This window comes from Meles meles, chromosome 2 (genome assembly GCF_922984935.1).
Source record: "Meles meles chromosome 2, mMelMel3.1 paternal haplotype, whole genome shotgun sequence".
Lineage (NCBI taxonomy): Eukaryota > Metazoa > Chordata > Mammalia > Carnivora > Mustelidae > Meles > Meles meles.
In genome coordinates, this window is record NC_060067.1 from 165,381,460 (window position 1) to 165,401,603 (window position 20,144).

The 20,144-nt window shown below is 47.5% G+C and overlaps 1 protein-coding gene across 1 annotated transcript; it reads right to left on the reverse strand.

Moving 5' to 3' along the window:
* Positions 1 to 9,454: 9,454 nt before the first annotated feature.
* On the reverse strand, positions 9,455 to 19,242 carry LOC123936937. The gene is made up of 4 exons (XM_045997434.1): positions 19,218 to 19,242; positions 18,042 to 18,205; positions 16,999 to 17,184; positions 9,455 to 11,948 (listed from the first exon to the last, which is right to left on the reverse strand). Exons 1-4 carry the CDS (start codon positions 19,240 to 19,242, stop codon positions 11,631 to 11,633), a joined length of 693 nt encoding a protein of 230 aa, XP_045853390.1. The 3' UTR covers positions 9,455 to 11,630.
* Between the last annotated feature and the right edge of the window lie 902 nt (positions 19,243 to 20,144).

Genomic DNA, 20,144 nt, shown 5'->3' on the forward strand with positions numbered 1-20,144 from the left:
CCCACATCGAGCCCCACATCGGGCTCCTTGCTCAGAGGAGAACCTGCTTCTCCCTCTCCCTCTGACTACTTGTGCTCTGTCAAATAAATAAAATCTTTAAAACAAAAAAACAACAAAAAAAATTCATCTCTCAAGTAATGGCTTTCAAGTGACAGGCAGCCAAATCTGGATTCAGTAACATGTTGTCTTCTTTTTTTCTTCATCAGTCTTGCTAGAGATTTCTCAATATTATTCATCTCGTCAAAGAACCAGATTTTGGGTTGGATAAATTTCTTTGCCATACATTTGTTTTCTATTTCACTAATACCTGCTATGTTTATTTCCTCCTTCTAGATTTTTAGGTTTGATTTTTTTTGTTGTTTTTTGTTTTTTTAAAGATTTTATTTATTTATTTGACAGAGGTCACAAGTAGGCAGAGAGGCAGGCAGAGAGAGAGGGGGAAAGCAGGCTCCCCGCTGAGCAGAGAGCCCGATGCAGGGCTCGATCCCAGGACCCTGAGATCATGACCCGAGCAGAAGGCAGAGGCTTAACCCACTGGGCCACCTAGGTGCCCCTTGATTTATTATTTTTGTCTAGATTCTTGAGATGGAAGCTCAGACCACTGATTTTCCATTTTTCCTTTGTTTCTGTTATATGCATTTAAGGCTCATAAGCACTCCTCTGCTAGTACTCCACAACTTTTAATATATTGTATTATTCATAATACTTGTACCAACTCTTTGATGTCTACAGATCTAGATCTAGTATGAACTATTTTTTACTTAATCTGGAATCTATTTCCTGAATTCCTCTCTCTCATCAGTTCTGGAAAACACTCACCGATTTTTTTTTAAGATTTTATTTATTTATTTGACAGAGGGAGGTCATAGGTAGGCAGAGAACCAGGCAGAGAGAGAGGGGAAGCAGGCTCCCTGCTGAGCAGAGAGCCCAATGCAGGACCCTGAGATCATGACCTGAGCTGAAGGCAGGGGCGTAACCCACTGAGCCACCCAGGTGCCCAACACTCACTGATTTCTTCTTGAATGTTGTCGATCTTCCACCTGTAAACTCTCCTTCTGGACATTGAGTTAAATACATGATAGACCTTTTCACTGTGGTCTCTAGACCACCTAGCAGAAGGTCTAGAGAACACTAGAAACCTAGGAGTTCCCTCATCTTTTCCTCATTCAATTCTACATTTGGGTAATTTTCTCAGTTCCTTGTACAGTTCACTTATTCTTTTCTAAGGTATATCAATGTGCTCTTTTTTTTTTATTTTTTTTTTAAACATTCTTTTTTTTTTTTTTTTTTTGTTTCTCAATGTGCTCTTTTAACCCATGCGTTGAGATTTGGTGAATAAACAAACATATACCTCTGTTTTTAGAAATTCTATTTCCTTTTTTAAAAACTGCCTAGTCATTTTCACAATGTATTGTTTTCTTTTGTTTCGATTCCTTCTTATGCTTTTAAATTATTTAGTATATTTTCACTTTTATAGTCATAAGCTGTGAATCACTGTAGTTGAAGTTCGGGGGTCTAACACAGCAGCTACTCTCTGGGCTAGCTTTCTCTCATAATGGATTGTTTCCTTGTATATTTTACAGTTTGGAACCATGAGCCCATCTTCAGTAGTTCTATCTGTGCAGATTCTACACAGCTTGAAGAGTTTGTCTTGCCTTTGTCCCTTCCAGGTAGTCGTGGTGGCAGTAGTCTTGGACCATATTTTTTAATTGTGCTCTACACACAGAGGACCACTTTTTATTTCTCATCTTGGCAGTTGTAATATCACATAAAAAAATGAAAAAATTAAACCCCAAACCGGTGAGAGTAGACCTGTGGGTCTAATTTCTCAGATGCTACTTTTTTTTCTCCGTCCAAGCTGAGATGGACATGCTTCCTTGTCATCTCCTTGTGGCAGAGGACAGCTTTTCTTCCTACCTCCCCCTTTGAGGGAGGGTGCTGTACCGCAAGGATCACAGTTTAATAGAGGACTCTTGTTCCCAGCCCTCTGCTTGCATGGACTTTTGCGCTCATCTTTATCTCTGGGTGACTGTGAAATTCTGTGCCCTGTGTTTTCAACACACCCCATCTGAATGCAGCCACAGTGAGAGCTCATCTAGTTTTAAGTTCTCTTTCTGTTCTTATCCCTTAAGGATTTTTTTTCTTGTGACCTCAGTTATGCACCATTTCCACCCCTCTATTTATCTTGAAATATTTCAAAACCACAGAAAAATCTCAGGAAGAACTGGACACCCACACATTTACTTTTTAAATTTTTGTTAAACCATTTGAGGGTTAGTCACAGATATCATGACACTTTACCTCTAAACACTGCTGCATACATCTACATAATCATGATACAATTATCATATTCAGAAAATTTAACAATGGTATAGTACTTTAATATACGGTCCAATTTCCCCATTTGTCCCAATAATGTCTTTTAAGACAGTCTTTTTTTCTAATCCAGTTAAAGGCCACACACGTCATTTACATGCCTTATGTCGTTTGTGTCTTTTAATCTAAGATAGTGTACCTGCCTTTTCTCTTTGATGACATTGACATTTTAAAAGTCTAGACCACTTATTTTGCAGAATAACTCTGAATTTGGATTTGTCTGCATATTTTACTTTTAGTTTCAGAGTAAGCTTTTTTTTTTTTTTGTCAAGAATTGTACATAGTGGGGCACCTGGGTGGCTCAGTGGATTAAGCCTCTGCCTTCAGCTCGGGTCATGATCCCAGGGTTCTGGGATCGAGCCCCACGTCGGGCTCTCTGCTCAGTGGGGAGCCTGCTTCCCCCTCTCTCTCTGCCTACTTGTGATCTCTGTCAAATAAAAATTTAAAAAAAAATTTTAAAAAAAAAGAATTGTACAGAGCTAATATTGTGTCTTTCTCTGTCCATTTTATCAGGAGGAACATGATGCCTTTTTCTACGTTTGTAGTAATGCTAAGTTTGATTATTTGATTGGTATCTACCTGGTTTATCCATTAAAAAGACACTTTCCCTCATTCATTATTAATAAGCTAAGGTGTGGTACTTTCAGACTGTGCGAATGTCCTATTTTGCTCAACGGTGTCTAAATTAGCTATTACTGCTTGAATTAGTTTTGGTGTGATAGTTACAAAATGGTAATTGTTTTAATTCTATTATTCTTTTGTTGTTTATTAGCTCTTCTCTAAGGATAGCTTTCCTTTCTCCCTCCCCCACCACCCCTCCACCCCAACTCAGTCATTATCATCATGGAAGTTAGTATAAACTCATTAATTTTTAAATATGGTGTGTTAGGGATGCCTGGGTGGCTCAGTCAGCTGAGTGACTGCCTAGGGCTTGGTCATGTTCCTGAGGTCCTGGGATTGAGTCCCATACCGGGCTCCTGCTTGGTGGGGAGCCTGCTTCTCCCTCTGCCTGCCTCTCCCCTTGCTTGTGCTCGCTCGCTCTGACAAATAAATAAATAAAATCTTAAAAAAATATATGGTGTGTTAAAAACCATTTCTCTCATTATTCATTTTGATTCTCTGATTATTCTTGCATTCCTTCAAGCTGCCTCCTGTGTCCTTTTGACACACTTCCACTGGTTTTTGAACACTTCCTTTCTGACTAGCAAGACATTCTAGGTTCACCTTAAATTTTCCCTGACCCTGATCTCAGACTCATTTATCCAAGGAACCCTGATTCCTTTCACTGGAAAATGATATTTTAAAATTAAGATCAGGGGCGCCTGGGTGGCTCAGTGGGTTAAGCCGCTGCCTTCGGCTTAGGTCATGATCTCGGGGTCCTGGGATCGAGTCCCACATCGGGCTCTCTGCTCAGCAGGGAGCCTGCTTCCCTCTCTCTCTCTCTCTGCCTACCTCTCTGTCTACTTGTGATCTCTCTCTGTCAAATAAATAAATAAAATCTTTAAAAAAAATAAAATAAAATTAAGATCAGAATTTCCATGTGCTCATTGCTCCTGGGATCCCACTGTGCCTAGGCCCCTGATGATTAATTTTATGTATCAACTTGACTGGGTCACAGGATCCCCCGATATCTGGTTACACATTATTTCTGGCTGTGTCTGGGAAAGTGTTTCTTAATGCTTCATTAGGTGAATATTTGAATCAGTGGACTAAGTAGGTTGCCCTTTCCAATGTGGATGGGTATCATCCAATCCACTGAGAGCCTGCATAGAACAAAAGTGGAATAGAACTATTGTTGTTGAAAAGTGGAATAGAGGGGCGCCTGGGTGGCTCAGTGGATTAAAGCCTCTGCCTTCAGCTCGGGTCATGGTCCCAGGGTCCTGGGATCGAGCCCCACATCGGGCTCTCTGCTCAGCAGGGAGCCTGATTCCCTTCCTCTCTCTCTCTGCCTGCCTCTCTGCCTACTTGTGATCTCTGTCAAATGAATAAATAAAATCTTAAAAAAAAAGAAAAGAAAAGTGGAATAGAACAAAAAAGTGGAATTTGCTCTCAGCTTGCTGACCCCTGGCACATCAATCTTTTCTTGACCTCGGTGCTCCTGTTCTCAGGCTTTCAGATCCAGACTGACATCACTGACTCTCTGACCCTCACGTCTTCCAGCATCTCTGGCTTACACATGGCAATCTTGGGACATTATGTGAGCCAATACTTTACAATAAATCGAGAGAGAGAGAGATAGGTATCTCCTACTGATTCTGTTTCTCTGGAGAACAATGACTAATACAAGGCCCTTACAATGGACAGAGCTAAGAGTTTCTTGATTTTTGTCAAAATGGGTCTCTACTGATTCTTAATTCCAGTCCAGCCCCAGCAAACCAACAAATTATCGCCCTTTTCCTCCCATCCCTAATGTAGATACACTTTCCTTTATAGTAAGAATCCTGGTTTTTGTTTGTTTGTTTGTTTTTTGACAGAGAGAGACAGAGAGAGAGAGAGGGAACACAGCAGGGGGAGCTGCAGAGAGAGAGGGAGAACCAGGCTTCCCGCCAAGCAGGGAGCCCAATGCAGGGCTCGATCCCAGGACCCTAAGATCATGACCTGAGCCGAAGGCAGACGCTCAACGACTGAGCCACCCGGGCATCCCCAGAATCCTGTTTTCCAACAATATCTGAATATTTTTAATTTACCCAATCCTATAATCAGATATACATTTAAATTTGTACTTATTTACTGATTCCTTCTAAGCATTTTTGTGGTAAGAAACGTGTAGGGCAATTCTACCCACTCTGTTGCTGGCAATGCTGAGACTCTTGGAGTGGGTGAGTCATGCCGTGGCACGGAGCTGACACTGTTCACTCTCACTGAGGGGGAGAGCGTCTTCACCGCAGTCTCCAGCCCAGAGTCTGTAGGGACTATTTAGCCACGATCCATCAACAGACTGAGAGGTTTTGCCTTTTTGAATTTTCTATTCCTCAGGCATCATGAGGGAGGAAAAATTGTACCATGGGCTTCAGGCTTATTTTAAAGATCTCCCATAACAAGTTACGACAGCAGTCTTTTAAAATGTCAATCAAATCACATCATCCTCTCCCCTACATGAAATCCTTGAGAGGCACCCCAGTGCATTCCAGTAACTTATTGCCAGGCTCTAAGTATTCTGGCTTTCTGTACTGGACTAGGACTGCCTGGACTAGGGTGAGACAAGCCAGGCATGCACCAGACATGGGAGGGAGTCTACCTTCATAAGCCTTGTGCCCTAGGTGCTTGAATTGCCTCCCCATAGTAAGGCTCTAGCTTCCAGACCACCACCCTCCTTCCTGTCCATTACCTCCCAGCCGCACCAACCTCCTATTTCTCCACGACAACTTCTTTCTTGATGCAAGAGCTTTGCAATGGCTGTTCCTTCTGCCTGTGAATGCTCTTCCCTTGGGCTGCTCTGTCTTGTCTGTGTTTAAGAAGTACAGTCACACGAGAGCTTTCACTGTGGTGATTTTTATATGGACCCCACTGGAAGTCGCTGCCTCTAAGAGCCACTCTAAGACCACAGCAGTACTACAGATTCTTGGTGGCTCTCTGTGTCTGTGCCACAGATGGGCTGTATGACTCTACCCTGGGACTGAAACCCTGGGGCCCTGCATCCAGTCTCCCAGGTGCAACATGCAAACCACTTCCTCTGAAGGCTTGCCAATGACCTGGGGAGTGAACCCTCACCAATGCTAGGACCCACAGACCTCTCTCTTTGTATTTCCCTACATTTCCTCTATTCTTTCCCCCACAAATATGATTTCCTCTCTTCTCCAGAACCCCTAGTAGTGTGTCTCCTAAATGGACTCACACTTTACGATAACAAAAGTCAAGATGGTCGGTGATCACTGGTATCTTCTGCTCAGGCTTTTTTTTTTTTTTAATTTATTTATTTATTTATTTTTATTTTTATTTATTTGACAGAGAGAGAGATCACAAGGAGGCAGAGCAGCAGGCAGAGAGAGAGGAGGAAGCAGGCTCCCCGCTGCTGCTCAGGCTTTTTAAGACAAACCTCTCAGAGGCAAAGGAGCACAAAGGGGCCTTGTTCACTGCCCTGTATGAAAAAGATAGAAAACACGGTCGATGTTTCTGGCAAACACCGGGAAGTGAGGGTGGCCGAAGCCGCAAGTCAGCTGAGCTGCAAGTCTGAACACCAGCAGAGCAGCGGGGATTTCAGTCCCTGTCGCTAAAAGGGAAGAAAAGGGCCCTAGAAAAGGAGATCGAAGCCACCTAATCACACAATACCTGGGATGGAGGGAGACCTTCCCATTTATGCATTCATACAGAATAAAACTACATTTGACCACTTCTAGGAGTTTGGTTTACTCTGGAAGGTGAAAGACAAAAGATGTTGTCTTGTGAGGGGCTCCTGGGCCAACCTAACCACCAGCCAACCGGGCCAGCAGCATCCCCACATCCACAGCGCTCTCAGCTGCCAAGAAGAAACCTGGTTCTTAACCCAATGCCCTGTGGCAGGGATGGAAGCAAATACAAAGTCACCATCCAAGGATGAGCGAGCTCAGGGAGAGGGAAAGGCAACCTGCAAAAGAACTTGGCAAGCTCAAACGCTCAAACGCCTGGAAACAAATGGTAAGAAAAGACACAACCAAATGCAAAAGGTCAGCCCTTGTAGATCCAGATTCAAACTAATGGTGAAAAAGGACCGGTTTGGTAAAGCCAAGGAAGTAGGAATACAGACTGGACACTAGATGGTATGAGGGGTTGTTGTTCTTATGTTTCAGGAGGTGTTTATGGTAGCTGTTGTTAAAAAGAAAACCACGGGCCCAAAATAGCATTGCTTGGGTTAAGGCCCCAGGTCAGTAAACCCAGATTTAATACCTACCCCAACTGCGGCCTCAAACCACGCCCCTCCCAGGAATATAAGCTTCACCGGGTTTATGGTTTACCGGCGGGATTTCCTGGCCAATACTTCCCTCCTGCTTCCTTTGGGAGGGCAACCTTGCCTAGACCGAGCATTCCTTCCTAACAAATTTTTCTTTTTTAATGCTCTCCCTCTGCCTTTAAAAGCCTTTCTTTTGTTTAGCTCAGCACAGCTCTCCTTTACTTGCTAGATGGGATGCTGCTCGATTCATGAACTATTGAATTGTTGAAGGCACATTAATCTTCAAATGTACTTGGATGAATTTTGTTTTTTTTAACAGATTTGGTAGCAGTTGTCGGGATCCAAAGTATACTTCTGATGGCATTCGGGGACAATGAGAAACAGATGTGGCATCTTGAGAGCTCTTTTGAGTTCACAGTTCCAGGGCCCTTGGTGAGTTCTGCAGACATCGCCGCTTTCCAGTCCGGGGTTAATAGTTCATGTACACTGACAAGAACCTCTAACCGAGAACCAGTCCATTGACAAATATTTGAGACAAGCAGAATATGACATTCCTCCAGGAGCTCCCAACTGTCTTTAAAAAAAAAACTTATTATTGGGGAACCTGAGTGGCTCCTCGTTAAGCGTCTGTCTTCGGCTCAGGTGTAAGGACCTATTTAACCAGAGGCTTCCATTAAGGTTAAACAACCACCTTGTTGTTTAACCCTTAAACGGTCCCTGCTTCCCTTCCTCCAGGGGACTGACTTAAAAACAAGTCCCGCAAACCAGCCGCAGGTAACAAAGCCCAGATACAAGGGTGGGTCAGGCCAGGTGGAGACATCAGATCAGTGGGGGGGGGGGGGTTTGCATACTGTCTCCCTAGCTACCAAGGAGTATGGGCCCCACCCTTTAGGAGCCTTTTGGGCGCCAATTCTAACCAAGGTGTGATAGGCTAGGTCAAATGTCTACTAGAGGGTAACTTGTAATGCAACTAGTCACCTAGCATCACTGTGCAGCTTTCTCTGTGTGTTACAATCTCATTGGCCACCTGTGCATGGCCAGGCCCAACCACATGGCCTTTGCCCTTAAAAGCTAGTCTGTGGAGCGCCTGGGTGGCTCAGTGGGTTAAAGCCTCTGCCTTCAGCTCAGGTCATGATCCCAGGGTCCTGGGATCGAGTCCCACATCGGGCTCTCTGCTTGGCAGGGAGCCTGCTTTCCCCCTTTCTCTCTGCCTGCCTCTCTGCCTACTTGTGATCTCTCTCTGTCAAATAAATAAATAAAGTCTTTAAAAAAAAAAAAAAAGCTAGTCTGTGAAAGAGAAAGGTCGCCCTCTCTGTAAGAGGCTCGGCCCTGGCTGGTCAGTTTGATTCTTGACGCTTGGCGTGAAATAAAGCTTCGCTTGATCTTCGCTTTGTATCAGTCTTGCTCCTTTAATCACAGACCCATTTTGGGGGGGGCATAACACAGGTCACCATCCCAGGGTCCTGGGTTCGAGCCCCGAATCGGGCTCTCTGCTCAGTGGGGGAGGCCTGCTTTTCCTTCTCCCACTCCCCGTGCTGTGTTCTCTCTCTCTTGCTGTATCTCCCTCTGTGTCAAATAAATAAATAAAATCTAAAAAAAAAAAAGAAAAAGGATTTTATTATTTGAGAGTGCACGTGAGAGAGAGGAGGAGAGAGAGCAGCAGATTCCCTGCAGAGCAGGGAGCCCGATGTGGGACTGGAACCCCCGACCCCAGGATCGTGACCCCAGCCAAAGGCAGACAATGGGCTGAGCCACCCAGGTGACACCTCCTCCCCCTGCTGAACTGTCCTAATGTTAATGCTTTGATAGAAACAAAAAAACATTAGCTAGGATCCTGTAAGTCTTCTTTAACATATGAAAATCCTTACCGAGGGGCACTGGCTGGCTCCGTCAGTTGTCTGACTCCTTTTTCTTTTCCATTATGTTCAGTTAGCCAACATACAGTACACCGTGTAAGTTTTTGTTGTGTGATTTCAGTTCAACTTTTGATTTCAGCTCAGGTCATGATCCCACAGTTGTGGGATGAGCCCTGAGTCCTGCCTTGGGCTCCATGCTCGGTGGGAAGTCTGCTTCAGATTCTCCCTCACCCTCTGTCCCTCCCCCAATGCACGGGCGCGCGCGTGTGTGAACACGCCTGCGCACGCACCCACACCCACACAGTGTAATGCCCAAGTTTTCGTGTCTCAGAGACCACCAAGGAACCAACACCGATGCAATCACATGAGGTTTTATTCGACAAGCTTAAGCTTGGGCCCAAGTACACCCAACACAGCAGAGTAGGGACTTGGACCCCAAGTCTAGCTAAGGCAGGAGTATTTATGTGTCATTACAGGAGGCTTGGTGGCCGGGGGTAGAGGGGAAATTTCAGACTTTCCTGCAGTAAGCTCATTAGCTGTTGCCCGGGTGTTGCAGGGTGGGGTATAGAGGTTTTTCCTATAACTAAAGTAGGGTGAAGTTCAGCCCCTGGTAACAGGGGCCTGAGATGGCTGCCAAAGCTAAGATGGCTGTAATTGTACCAACGCTAAACTTGAGGTGGGATGGCCTTCATTTTCTCGGCCTCCACATTTCCCCCCTCAGAGGAACCTAAGGAAGGACCCAATTGTGGGTCCAGGCTGGTCTCAGCAACAAGGTCCGGTGGTTGGTACTGCTGTCTGGGTACCATGAGCTGAACTGTACAGACTCTGACTTTGACAAAAGTAACTCATCTATTGACAATGCAGGGCCTGAAGGTGAGGAGGAGGAGGATAATGAGGGGCCTGGCTAGGGTGGACAGCAAGGTGGTTAACCATGGGGAACGATTGAACCATGATTCAAACCAATCTTGCTGCTGTTCCCGTTCCCGTTTGCATCTAACCAAACCTTCTCTGACTTTTGTCATTGATTCTCAGACTATTCCTGAGTGGTCAGTGAAGAAGCAACTTTCCTGGTTTAAGGCAGCACATAACCCCCCTTGTTGTAAGAAGACTAATTCTAACCCTCTTCTGTTTTGAAGGACAACCTCAGACAAAGATGTTAGGGAGTCCTGGGGGTGGGAAATAGAGGTTTCTATCCGTTCGTTCTATGTCGAGATCGACTGCTGCTGCTGAGACTGTTATAGTGGAATTCTGTACGGCTAGTGAAGCAATACCTGTCCCTGCACCTGCTAACCCAATTCCCAACAGCGTAGCGATGGTGATAGCCGAGATGGGCTCTCTTCTATCCCGTCTGTGGGTACCTGCATAGAACCACTGAAGTACCTGCTCATCTGAGTGGTAGATAATTTTAGGAAGTAGCTGAACGAGCACACAGAAACCCTTTGTCTGATTCAGAACCTGATCATGAAAACAGGGGCTTGGCCTGTAGAACATGCCCACCAGCAGTCTTGAGGAGGTAGGTGGTAGTCCAGGCTAGATATAGATCTTGTATCATTACATACGGACTGGTTTGGGGTGAGGGGGTGCCTATACAGAGTCCCTGACCTGACACGGATTGTAAAGTGAGTCCTTGAGTCTTTTGATGCCATCTACAGGCCTTAGGATTGGAGGTTGTGTTGTAGTGACCCAACATCACAATTCGCTCATAGAAGGGAGGCTGGATATCATAGCAGCCCCAGCAAGATCAGGTACGATTGGGCTTGGTTGCACTGAGGAACCTGTAAGCTTGGAACATCAGGTCCCAAAGTGGATGCTGAGAGGGGCTGAAGAGGGGAGGATCTTGTGGGAAGGGGGTCGGGACGGGAGTGATCATATCTTGGACGCAGATGGTATGGTGGGTTCAGGGGAGGCCGGCAGAGGGGGGATAGGAGTTATCTGAGTTTTGGGTGGTTCTAATACAGGGTTTGGGCCTAGGTTAACCTGGTTATTCTGGGCCGAGAGTCTCAAGGTGAATATTGCACCCGGGTCCTGGTAGCCGAGTCTTACTACGTCATAGATTCTTAAGCCCCAAGTAAGTCCCATCTGCCATCTTGTATCTAGTTTGCCGGCCTCTGTGAATTTTAGGGTGATCAGATTACTGGTTTCAGAGCTCTGTAATGTGTGGTTTCTTTTTAGAGTAATTAAATCATCTTTGTAGGGGGCCGTCCACCAAATTTCGCCAGTGGAGACACAGCTCCAGCTGGCACAGTAAAAGTGGGTAGGGCCCCCACACTGTTTTGCCCGGTATCCTGTGAGGTGTCCCGGGCAAACATAAAAATGCCGTTTGTATAGTTGGCTTCTCAACCCGTGGAGATGGGTGTCCCCAAGTATTTTTGTTAGGTCAAGAGTGAGGTCAGGGAACCAAGCCTGTAGTGGGGCAATTTTCGAGAGGGAATATACAACCTCTGCTGTAGGAACCCTTATTATCTGCCATGTTAGGTTAAGTGGTTGGTGGGGATGGGCTCTGGCCTGAGGGGGACATAACATAAGCAACATTAGTGGGGTAAGTAAGAACGGTGCAGTCTTAGCTTTAGGGGATTGTCCTTGTCGGGCTGACTTTTCCATTCTGGAGCGAAGTCCTTGAGAACAGCGTGTGGGTCAGCTGGTGGGACGTGGGTGTAGTGGACCCAGGGAGTAATCCCGTCGACCTTGAGAGCGGTGGGAGTGGTCAGGATCACAATGTACCGTCCCTTCCAGCGCGGTTGAAGTGTCTGGCGTTGGTATCTCCGGACGTACACCCAGTCACCCGGCCGGTATCGATGGGGACCCTGGGGTGGCCCAGTCTCGTAGAGGGACCTCAGCTCAGGCCACACCTGTTCATGGGTTCATTGTAACATGTGGAAGGAGAAAAGGAGTTGGTGATCATCAAACTCAGCAAGCACCTCAGGTTTTAAATTGGGAATGACAGGTGGAGGGATACCAAACATGATCTCATAGGGGTAAGTCCCATCTTATATGGGGAGTTTCATACCCTATATAGGGCGAAGGGGAGGAGAGTCACCCAGTCCCCGCCAGTCTCCAGGGCTAATTTAGTTAAGGTCTCTGTTAACGTCCTGTTCATCCTCTCTACCTGTCCTGAGCTCTGGGGCCTACACGCACAATGTAATTTCCAATCTGCTCCAAGCGCTAGTGCTACTCCCTGTGTTACCTTAGAGACGAATCGGGTCCCTTGTCTGAGCCAATCTTAACAGGAAAACCATACCTCGGCAAGATGTCTTCCTGCAGCTTCTTGGTCACAGTCTGTGCGGTTTCATGTGTGGTGGGAAATGCCTCTGTCCATCCTGAAAACGTATCTATGAACACTAGCAAATACCTGTATCCGTATTTTCCAGGTTTTAACTCAGTGAAGTCCACTTCCCAGTAGACTCCTGGGTGGTACCCCCGGAGCCCAGTGCCCGGGTTAGATCCATGGGCAGTGGCATTAGTTAATTGACATGCGTGGCAGCTTAACACAATCTGTTCGATCTTTGAACAGGAGTCTTTGACGGTGATCCTTGCATGTCGCACCAAGTCTTCCATTTCTCTTGTTCCCATGTGGGTACTCTTATGCATTTTGGATAGAGCTCGCCGTCCCAGTTCCTCTGGTAGGACTATGCTGAAATCTGCAGCTCTCCACCAGCCATGTAAGCATTGTGTCATGGGCAGACGCCTAATCCATTGTAAGTCTGCGTCAGTGTAGTTGGGGTTGTCGGGCAAGCTTGGTGCTCCTGGGTCAGGCAATGTGGTCACTAAGACATGTTCACTGAAAGAGCTGCCTCTTTTGCCTTTAAGTCAGCCAGCCTGTTTCCCCTGGCCACTGGTGTGCCTGCTTTTTGGTGTCCCTGACAATGGATAATGGCCAGTGCCTTGGGCAGCCAGAGGGCCCTTAGGAACTCAAGAATTTCTGCCTTGTTTTTAATAGTCTTTCCTTCTACTGCTAAGAGCCCTCTTTCTCTGTAAATGGCTCCGTGGTGTGGGCCGTGGCAAAGGCGTACCTGCTATCAGTATCGATGTTTATCCGCTTGCCTGCTCCCATTGTTAGTGCCTTGGTTAGCGCAATCAGTTCTGCACGTTAGGCAGATGTCCCAGCCGCTAACCGTTCCGCCCAGACAATCTCTGTCTCTGTGGTCACAGCTGCCCCCGCATACCTGATTCCTTCCTGGACAAAGCTGCTGCCGTCTGTATACCAGGTGTCATCCACATTCAGCAGTGGTCGGTCCTGGAGATCGGCTCTGACTCTGTGCACCTGAGCCAGGATTTTTTTTTTTATTTGTTTATTTACAGCATAACAGTGTTCATTATTTTGGCATCACACCCAGTGCTCCATGCAGTATGTGCCCTCCCTATTACCCACCACCTGGTTCCTCAACCTCCCACCCCCCCGCCCCTTCAAAACCCTCTGGTTGTTTTTCAGAGTCCATAGTCTCTCATGGTTCATCTCCCCTTCCAGTTTCCCTCAACTCCCTCTCCTCTCCATCTCCCCATGTCCTCCATGTTCTTTGTTATGCTCCACAAATAAGTGAGACCATATGATACTTGACTCTCTCTGCTTGACTTATTTCGCTCAGCATAATCTCTTCCAGTCCCGTCCATGTTGCTACAAAAGTTGGGTATTCATCCTTTCTGATGGAGGCATAATACTCCATTGTGTATATGGACCACATGTTCCTTATCCATTCATCCGTTGAAGGGCATCTTGGTTCTTTCCACAGTTTGGCGACCGTAGCCATTGCTGCAATAAACATTGGGGTACAGATGGCCGTTCTTTTCACTCCATCTGTATCTTTGGGGTAAATACCCAGCAGTGCAATTGCAGGGTCATAGGGAAGCTCTATTCTTAATTTCTTCAGGAATCTCCACACTATTCTCCAAAGTGGCTGCACTAACTTGCATTCCCACCAACAGTGTAAGAGGGTTCCCCTTTCTCCACATCCTCTCCAACACACGTTGTTTCCTGTCTTGCTAATTTTGGCCATTCTAACTGGTGTCAGGTGGTATCTCAATGTGGTTTTAATTTGAATCTCCCTGATGGCTAGTGATGATGAACATTTTTTCAGGATTTCTTGACAGTCATGTAGGGGGCATTCCCAGTCAGGGTTAGGGAGCAGTGTCGCTGGGTTTAGGGCTGTTGGTGCCTGGAACAAAATTCTGGTAGGGTTCAAAAGCAAGCCCTTGTAATGGGTCAAGCAGGCATTGCTGATCCATCGGTCTGGGGATTGTTTGAGCACCCCTTCAATGGCATGCTGGGTAGTGACGTATAGTTCCTGCCCCAGAGCCAGCTTATCTGCATCCATGGCAGCTACTGCAGCAATGATTTTTTTTTTTTAAGATTTTATTTATTGGGGCGCCTGGGTGGCTCAGCGGGTTAAGCCGCTGCCTTCGGCTCAAGTCATGATCTCAGGGTCCTGGGATCGAGTCCCGCATCGGGCTCTCTGCTCGGCAGCGAGCCTGCTTCCCTCTCTCTCTCTCTGCCTGCCTCTCTGTCTACTTGTGATCTCTCTCTGTCAAATAAATAAATAAAATCTTTAAAAAAAAAAGATTTTATTTATTTATTTGACAGAGAGAGATCACAAGTAGGCAGAGAGGCAAGCAGAGAGAGTGAGAGGGAAGCAGGCTCCCCGCCGAGCAGAGAGCCCGATGCGGGACTCGATCCCAGGACCCTGAGATCATGACCCGAGCCGAAGGCAGTGGCCCAAACCATCCAGCAGCCACGGCATCTAATTTGAGAGGTAGCCCACCAGTCTCTTCCAGGGGCCTAGGTATTGAATTAGGACTCCCTTCGCCACCCCTTCCTTTTCATCCACGTAAAGGTGGAAGGGCCTAGTTAGATCAGGTAGCCCGAGTGCCGAGCAGAAAGCAGGGCTTGTTTAAGGTCACTGAAGGCTTTGTTCATGGCCTCAGTCCATACGAAGTCCTGTTTTTGTTTTGTGGCCTCGTAGAGGGGCTTAGCCATGTCAGCGAAACCAGGGATCCACAATCGGCAGAACCCAGGCGTCCCCAGGAATTCACATACCTAGCGGACGTTTCAAGGCTGAGTCTGAAGACTCAGAGTCTCATGAGTCTCCTTCCGTGCATCTGTTAACCATCTTTGTCCATCTTTTAATCTGTACCCCAGGTAGCTCACCTCCGTTCTGCAGATCTGGGCCTTCTTAGCTGAAGCCCAATATCCCAGAGTTGCTATCACTTGGAGCAAATCCTTGGAGCCTTGTAAGCATGTTTCCTGGTCCTCTGCTGCCAACAAGATATCATCTACGTATTGTAACAGGGTCAGATTAGGGTGCTTGGCACGGAACTCACCTAAGTCTTCGTGCAGCGCCTCGTCGAAGATGGTGGGCGAATTCTTGAATCCTTGTGGCAGTCGAGTCCAGGTGAGTTGGCCACTGATGCCCTTCTCTGGGTCCGCCCATTCAAAAGCGAGGAGATCTTGGCTCTTTGGGGCCAAGGGCAAGCTGAAAAAGGCATCTTTTAGGTCTAGCACTATGTACCAAGTCTTGTCTGGGGGCAAGGTGGAGAGGAGAGTGTAGGGTTTGGGACCGTAGGGTGCATGTCCATCAACCGTCGGTTAACTTCCCTCAAGTCCTGGACTGGTCTATAATCATTAGAGTGTGGCTTTCGCGCCGGCAGCAGGGGAGCGTTCCACACCAACTGACAAGGCTGCAGTATGCCTGAGTCTAGAAGTCACCAGATGTGTGGGGTGATCCCTGTCCGTGCCGTGAGAGGAATGGGTTATTGGCAGACCCTGACTGGATCTGCTCCTGGCTTCAGTTCAGCGTATATGGCTGGCCGATGTTGGGCCAGTCCCATTCCCCCCGTTTCTGCCCATGCTTGGGGAAACTCCTGCAACCAGTGGTCAATGTCAGTCACTGGTGCTGGGGGCATTTGGTGAAGACGATATTCATTCTCGAGGTTCATGACAAGCACCTGGATCGAGTGCCCCTCTTTATCCAGAACCTCTGCCCCTTCAGGGTGGAAACTAATTTGGGCTCCCATCTTGGTGAGTAGGCCCCGGCCTAACAAGGGGTAGGGGCACTCAGGGATGATCATGAAGGAGTGGGTTACCCGGCCCATGCCGAGATCCACTGTTCTTCGGGTCGTCCATGAATACTGTTTAGTGCCTATGGCCCCCTGTACCCATGAGGTCGTATTTGTCAACTTCTCTTGAGGTTGTAGCAAGACAGAGTGCTGTGCCCCGCTGTCTACTAGGACTTTAATTGGTTGCCCCTCCACTTTAAGGGTTACCCTGGGCTCGGGGAGGGGTGCTGAACCCCAGCTCCCCCAGTCATCTAAATCTTCGACCTCCAAGATAGTAGCGGAGGCCCTTGGTCTTTTGTTGGGGCAATCCTTTACCCAGTGACCTTCTTCCTTGCAATAAGCACACTGGTTTTTATTCAGTTTGGGGTGTTCTCGACGGGGGCCATCCTCCTTACCTGCTCCAGAAGCCAACCTCTTGAGACATCTGTTTTTCGTGTGGGTCATCCATGGTTGTGGCCAGTCGGATCTTAGCCAGGTTCCGGGTCTGATGGTCACTTATCTTAGCCTGTTGTTCCTCCCAGCTCTCTCTGTTATTGCAGACTCTTTCTGCCACCACTATCAGATCCTGTAGGCTCTTTTCTCCTAGTCTTTCCACCCTCTGCAATTTCCTTTTAATGTCCGGAGTGGCTTGGTTAACAAAAGCCATAACTATGGCAACTTTGGTCTCTGGGGCCTCTGGATTCATAGGGGTGTACTGTCTGAACACCTCTATGATCCTTTCTAGGAATGCCGCCGGACTCTCATCTTTACCCTGTCTTACATCATATACCTTGGCCAGATTGGTAGGCTTGCGTGCTGCAGCCCTGAGACCTGCCATTAGAGTCTGGCGGTAGACCCAGAGCCTCTCCTTACCTTCTGCTGAGTTGCAGTCCCAAGCGGGGCGAGACAAGGGGGAAAGCTGCCATTTATGAGATCGGGGTTCTGAGTTGGCTGCCTGTCGTCACCCAGGACAGACTTTTGGGCTTCCACCTGGATTCGCTCTCTTTCCTCAGTGGTAAAGAGCACCTGCAAGAGCTGCTGACCGTCATCCCGGGTGGGCTGATGGGTGAAAAGAACAGTATCCAAAAGATCGAGAACATCTTTTAGGTTATTGGAGAACTTTGCATGTTGGATGCAAAGTTCTCCAGTTGTGTAAATCACTAGTAGAGAAGGGCCAATATAATATTGGCTGTCCACCCGTTTCATCGGGGGGTCTCATGGCACAGAGGGGAAGGACAGCAGAATCGGCCGGTCCCAGGTTTGGGGTTGGGGCTGCCCAATGGGTCCGTCCACATGTCCCTGCTGCCAGCCCATGCATGGGGGCCCCCTCCATCTGGGGGGGTGGGTGGCACTCCCTCGGCAGCCCCTGATGCTTCTGCCAGAGGGGCAGACTGGGGGCGGTGGGGTAGGCAGAGACCTGGTAGGGCAGTGGAAAAATCAGGTCCTCCGTGGAAGTGTTGTGAAGGACTGGGTAGAACGGAGTCTTTCGTTCGGACTCCGTTTTCTTGTCAGACTTAGGAGTTGGGTTCCACAGGGCTAGGGCTTTGGGAGGGAGAAAGTAATTTAAGCCAGGAGGGAGGATTCTCAATCATGTCTTGCCAGACCAGGATATAAGGCACTTGGTCAGGGTGGCCGTATGGTTTTTCTCTGAAGATGACGGCCTTAACCTGTAAGATAATAGGTAGTTGAAAACTTCCCTCCCGGGGCCATCCAACATTAAAGGCTGGCCATTCAGACATGCAGAAAGTCTGAAACTTTCCCTTTCGTACGTCCGTGCTCAGGTTATGAGCTCTTTCCCTAATGTCCGAGAAGTGGTCAACCATCAGAGACAGAGGGGTCGTCTGCGTCTGTCCCATCACGTCCTCAGTCCACAGCAAGATAAATACACTTACGATAATTAACAAGAACACACTCACAAGGACAAACAATCTGACGCGGCCGCGAAGACAAAGCTGAAAGGAAGTTAAGGGAGAATCCGACCGCAACGGCAGCTGGCTTTCCCCACAGATGAGGACTTCGTCCTCCAGGCAAGGGCAAGGGACGTCTCCCAAGAACCCTGGTCGACGGCCCGCAAGTGCGTCTGCTTAAGCCAATATCAACCCAGATACAGGTTGGAATTCCTACAGGTAAAAATGCAGATTGGAGCTTCCAAAGTATGCGTGCAAGTAGATAAAAACAAGTGCACTTACCAGCTGGCACAGGACCCTCTGGGTTGGGGTCCTGGGGGTCTCTCAGATCTCGCTGGGACCTACAAATGTAATGCCCAAGTTTTCGTGTCCGAGAGACCACCAAGGAGCCAACACCAACACCGATGCAATCACACCAGGGTTTATTCAACAAGCTTAAGCTTGGGCCCAAGTATACCCAACACAGTGGAGTCGGGACTTGGACCCTGAGTCTAGTTAAGGCAGGGGTATCTTTATGTCATTACAAGAGGCTTGGGGAGGTGGGTAGAGGGGAAATTTCAGACTTTACTGCAGTAAGCTCATTAGCTGTTGCCAGGGTGTTGCAGGGTTGGGTATAGTGTTTTTTTCCTGGAACTAAAGCAGGGTGGGGTATAGCAGTTTTTCCTGTAACTAAAGTAGGGTAAAGTTCAGCCCCTGGTGACAGGGGCCTGAGATGGCTGCCGAAGCTAAGATGGCTGTACTTGTGCTAACGCTAAACTTGAGATGGGATGGCCTTAATTTTCTCGGCCTCCACAACAGGTGCACACACACCCCCTCAAATCTTAGGAAAGAAAAAAAAGAAGAGAAAAAAGAAAATCCTTCTGGAAGCTTCTTTTATCTCTGCCCCTCCCAACTTATAAGCATATAATTGATTGCTCCTCACAATCCTAGGGCAGCTGTTTCTGCCCCCATGCTTTAATAATTCCAACTTTTTTGTATCAAAAATGTCTCAAGAATTCTTTCCTGACCATTTGTTCCCAGGCCCCACCTCACATCAAATTTCGTAACTTATCCCATGGTTCAGCCGGCAGTTCCAGGCTGGACTCCCCAGTTCCCACCCTCGGTTTAGACCTTTCCTCATTTCCAGTCCCCAGTCTCCATATGGAGTCCACCGACTTAATCCACGTTAGGCATTCCTGGTGGTACGCATGGCTTCTCTTGGCCCGGCCATGACGACATCTTTTGTTTTGAGACACATTTGTCTGTCTCATTTTATGTAAACAGTCTTAGCTACTGGGATCCTTAATGTTGGGTTGCTGGCTCCGGGAATGCAGGAGAACAATAGAATGACTGCCGAGGCCACCATCTTCCAGCCCCCTCCCTCCCCTTCCTTAATCCTTGACTCTCCCACCAAAAGGATATATGCCCAGGTCACGTCTCCATAGGTAATCCAGTATCTATGCAGGGAACAGAAGTATCAGGACCCCCCCACGCCATACCCTCCGATCACCAAATACCCTACCATATATGGATGTGAGCCCATGCCCTGCCTTGGTCCAACAAAAGACCCCCGCCATTTCCCTCCCAGTGCAACTTCCCGGACTCCGTTTTCCAGTCATGGAACCTCGCCCGGGAGTGCCCACCTCCTCCCAGCGCGACTTTCCTGGCTCCCCTTCTCCCGAGCCCTGAAACTTCGCCGGAGAGTGCCTTTAGTAAATCTTGCCTTGTGCCTACCTCGCCTGGTGTCCTGTTTATCTCGCCTATAAAACCTTACACTTAAAGTCCAGAGAATCAAGTACACCATCTTCCAGCACTCTTGCTTATTTCGTGCCTAAAAACTAAGGTGCCAGGAGCTGTGAATATCTACAGAAGGGGCAGAATTTTACTACAACAACCTAGGATTATAAGAGTCACGGTAGGGAATATTCGAGAAAAGATCATTTAAGAAGTGCACCTGAAAGCCAGGGTTCCCCAACCCAACTGTTTTAACTGGCAAGCAGAAACTTCCAAAACATGTTCAAAGTTCCAAAATAGTTTCATGGAAAGATTCACTGCAGAAGGCTAAAGAAAGATTAATGGAAGAGATGCTTGAAACAAGACGAAACAATGATGTCATGCTTACTGCTCCCCTAT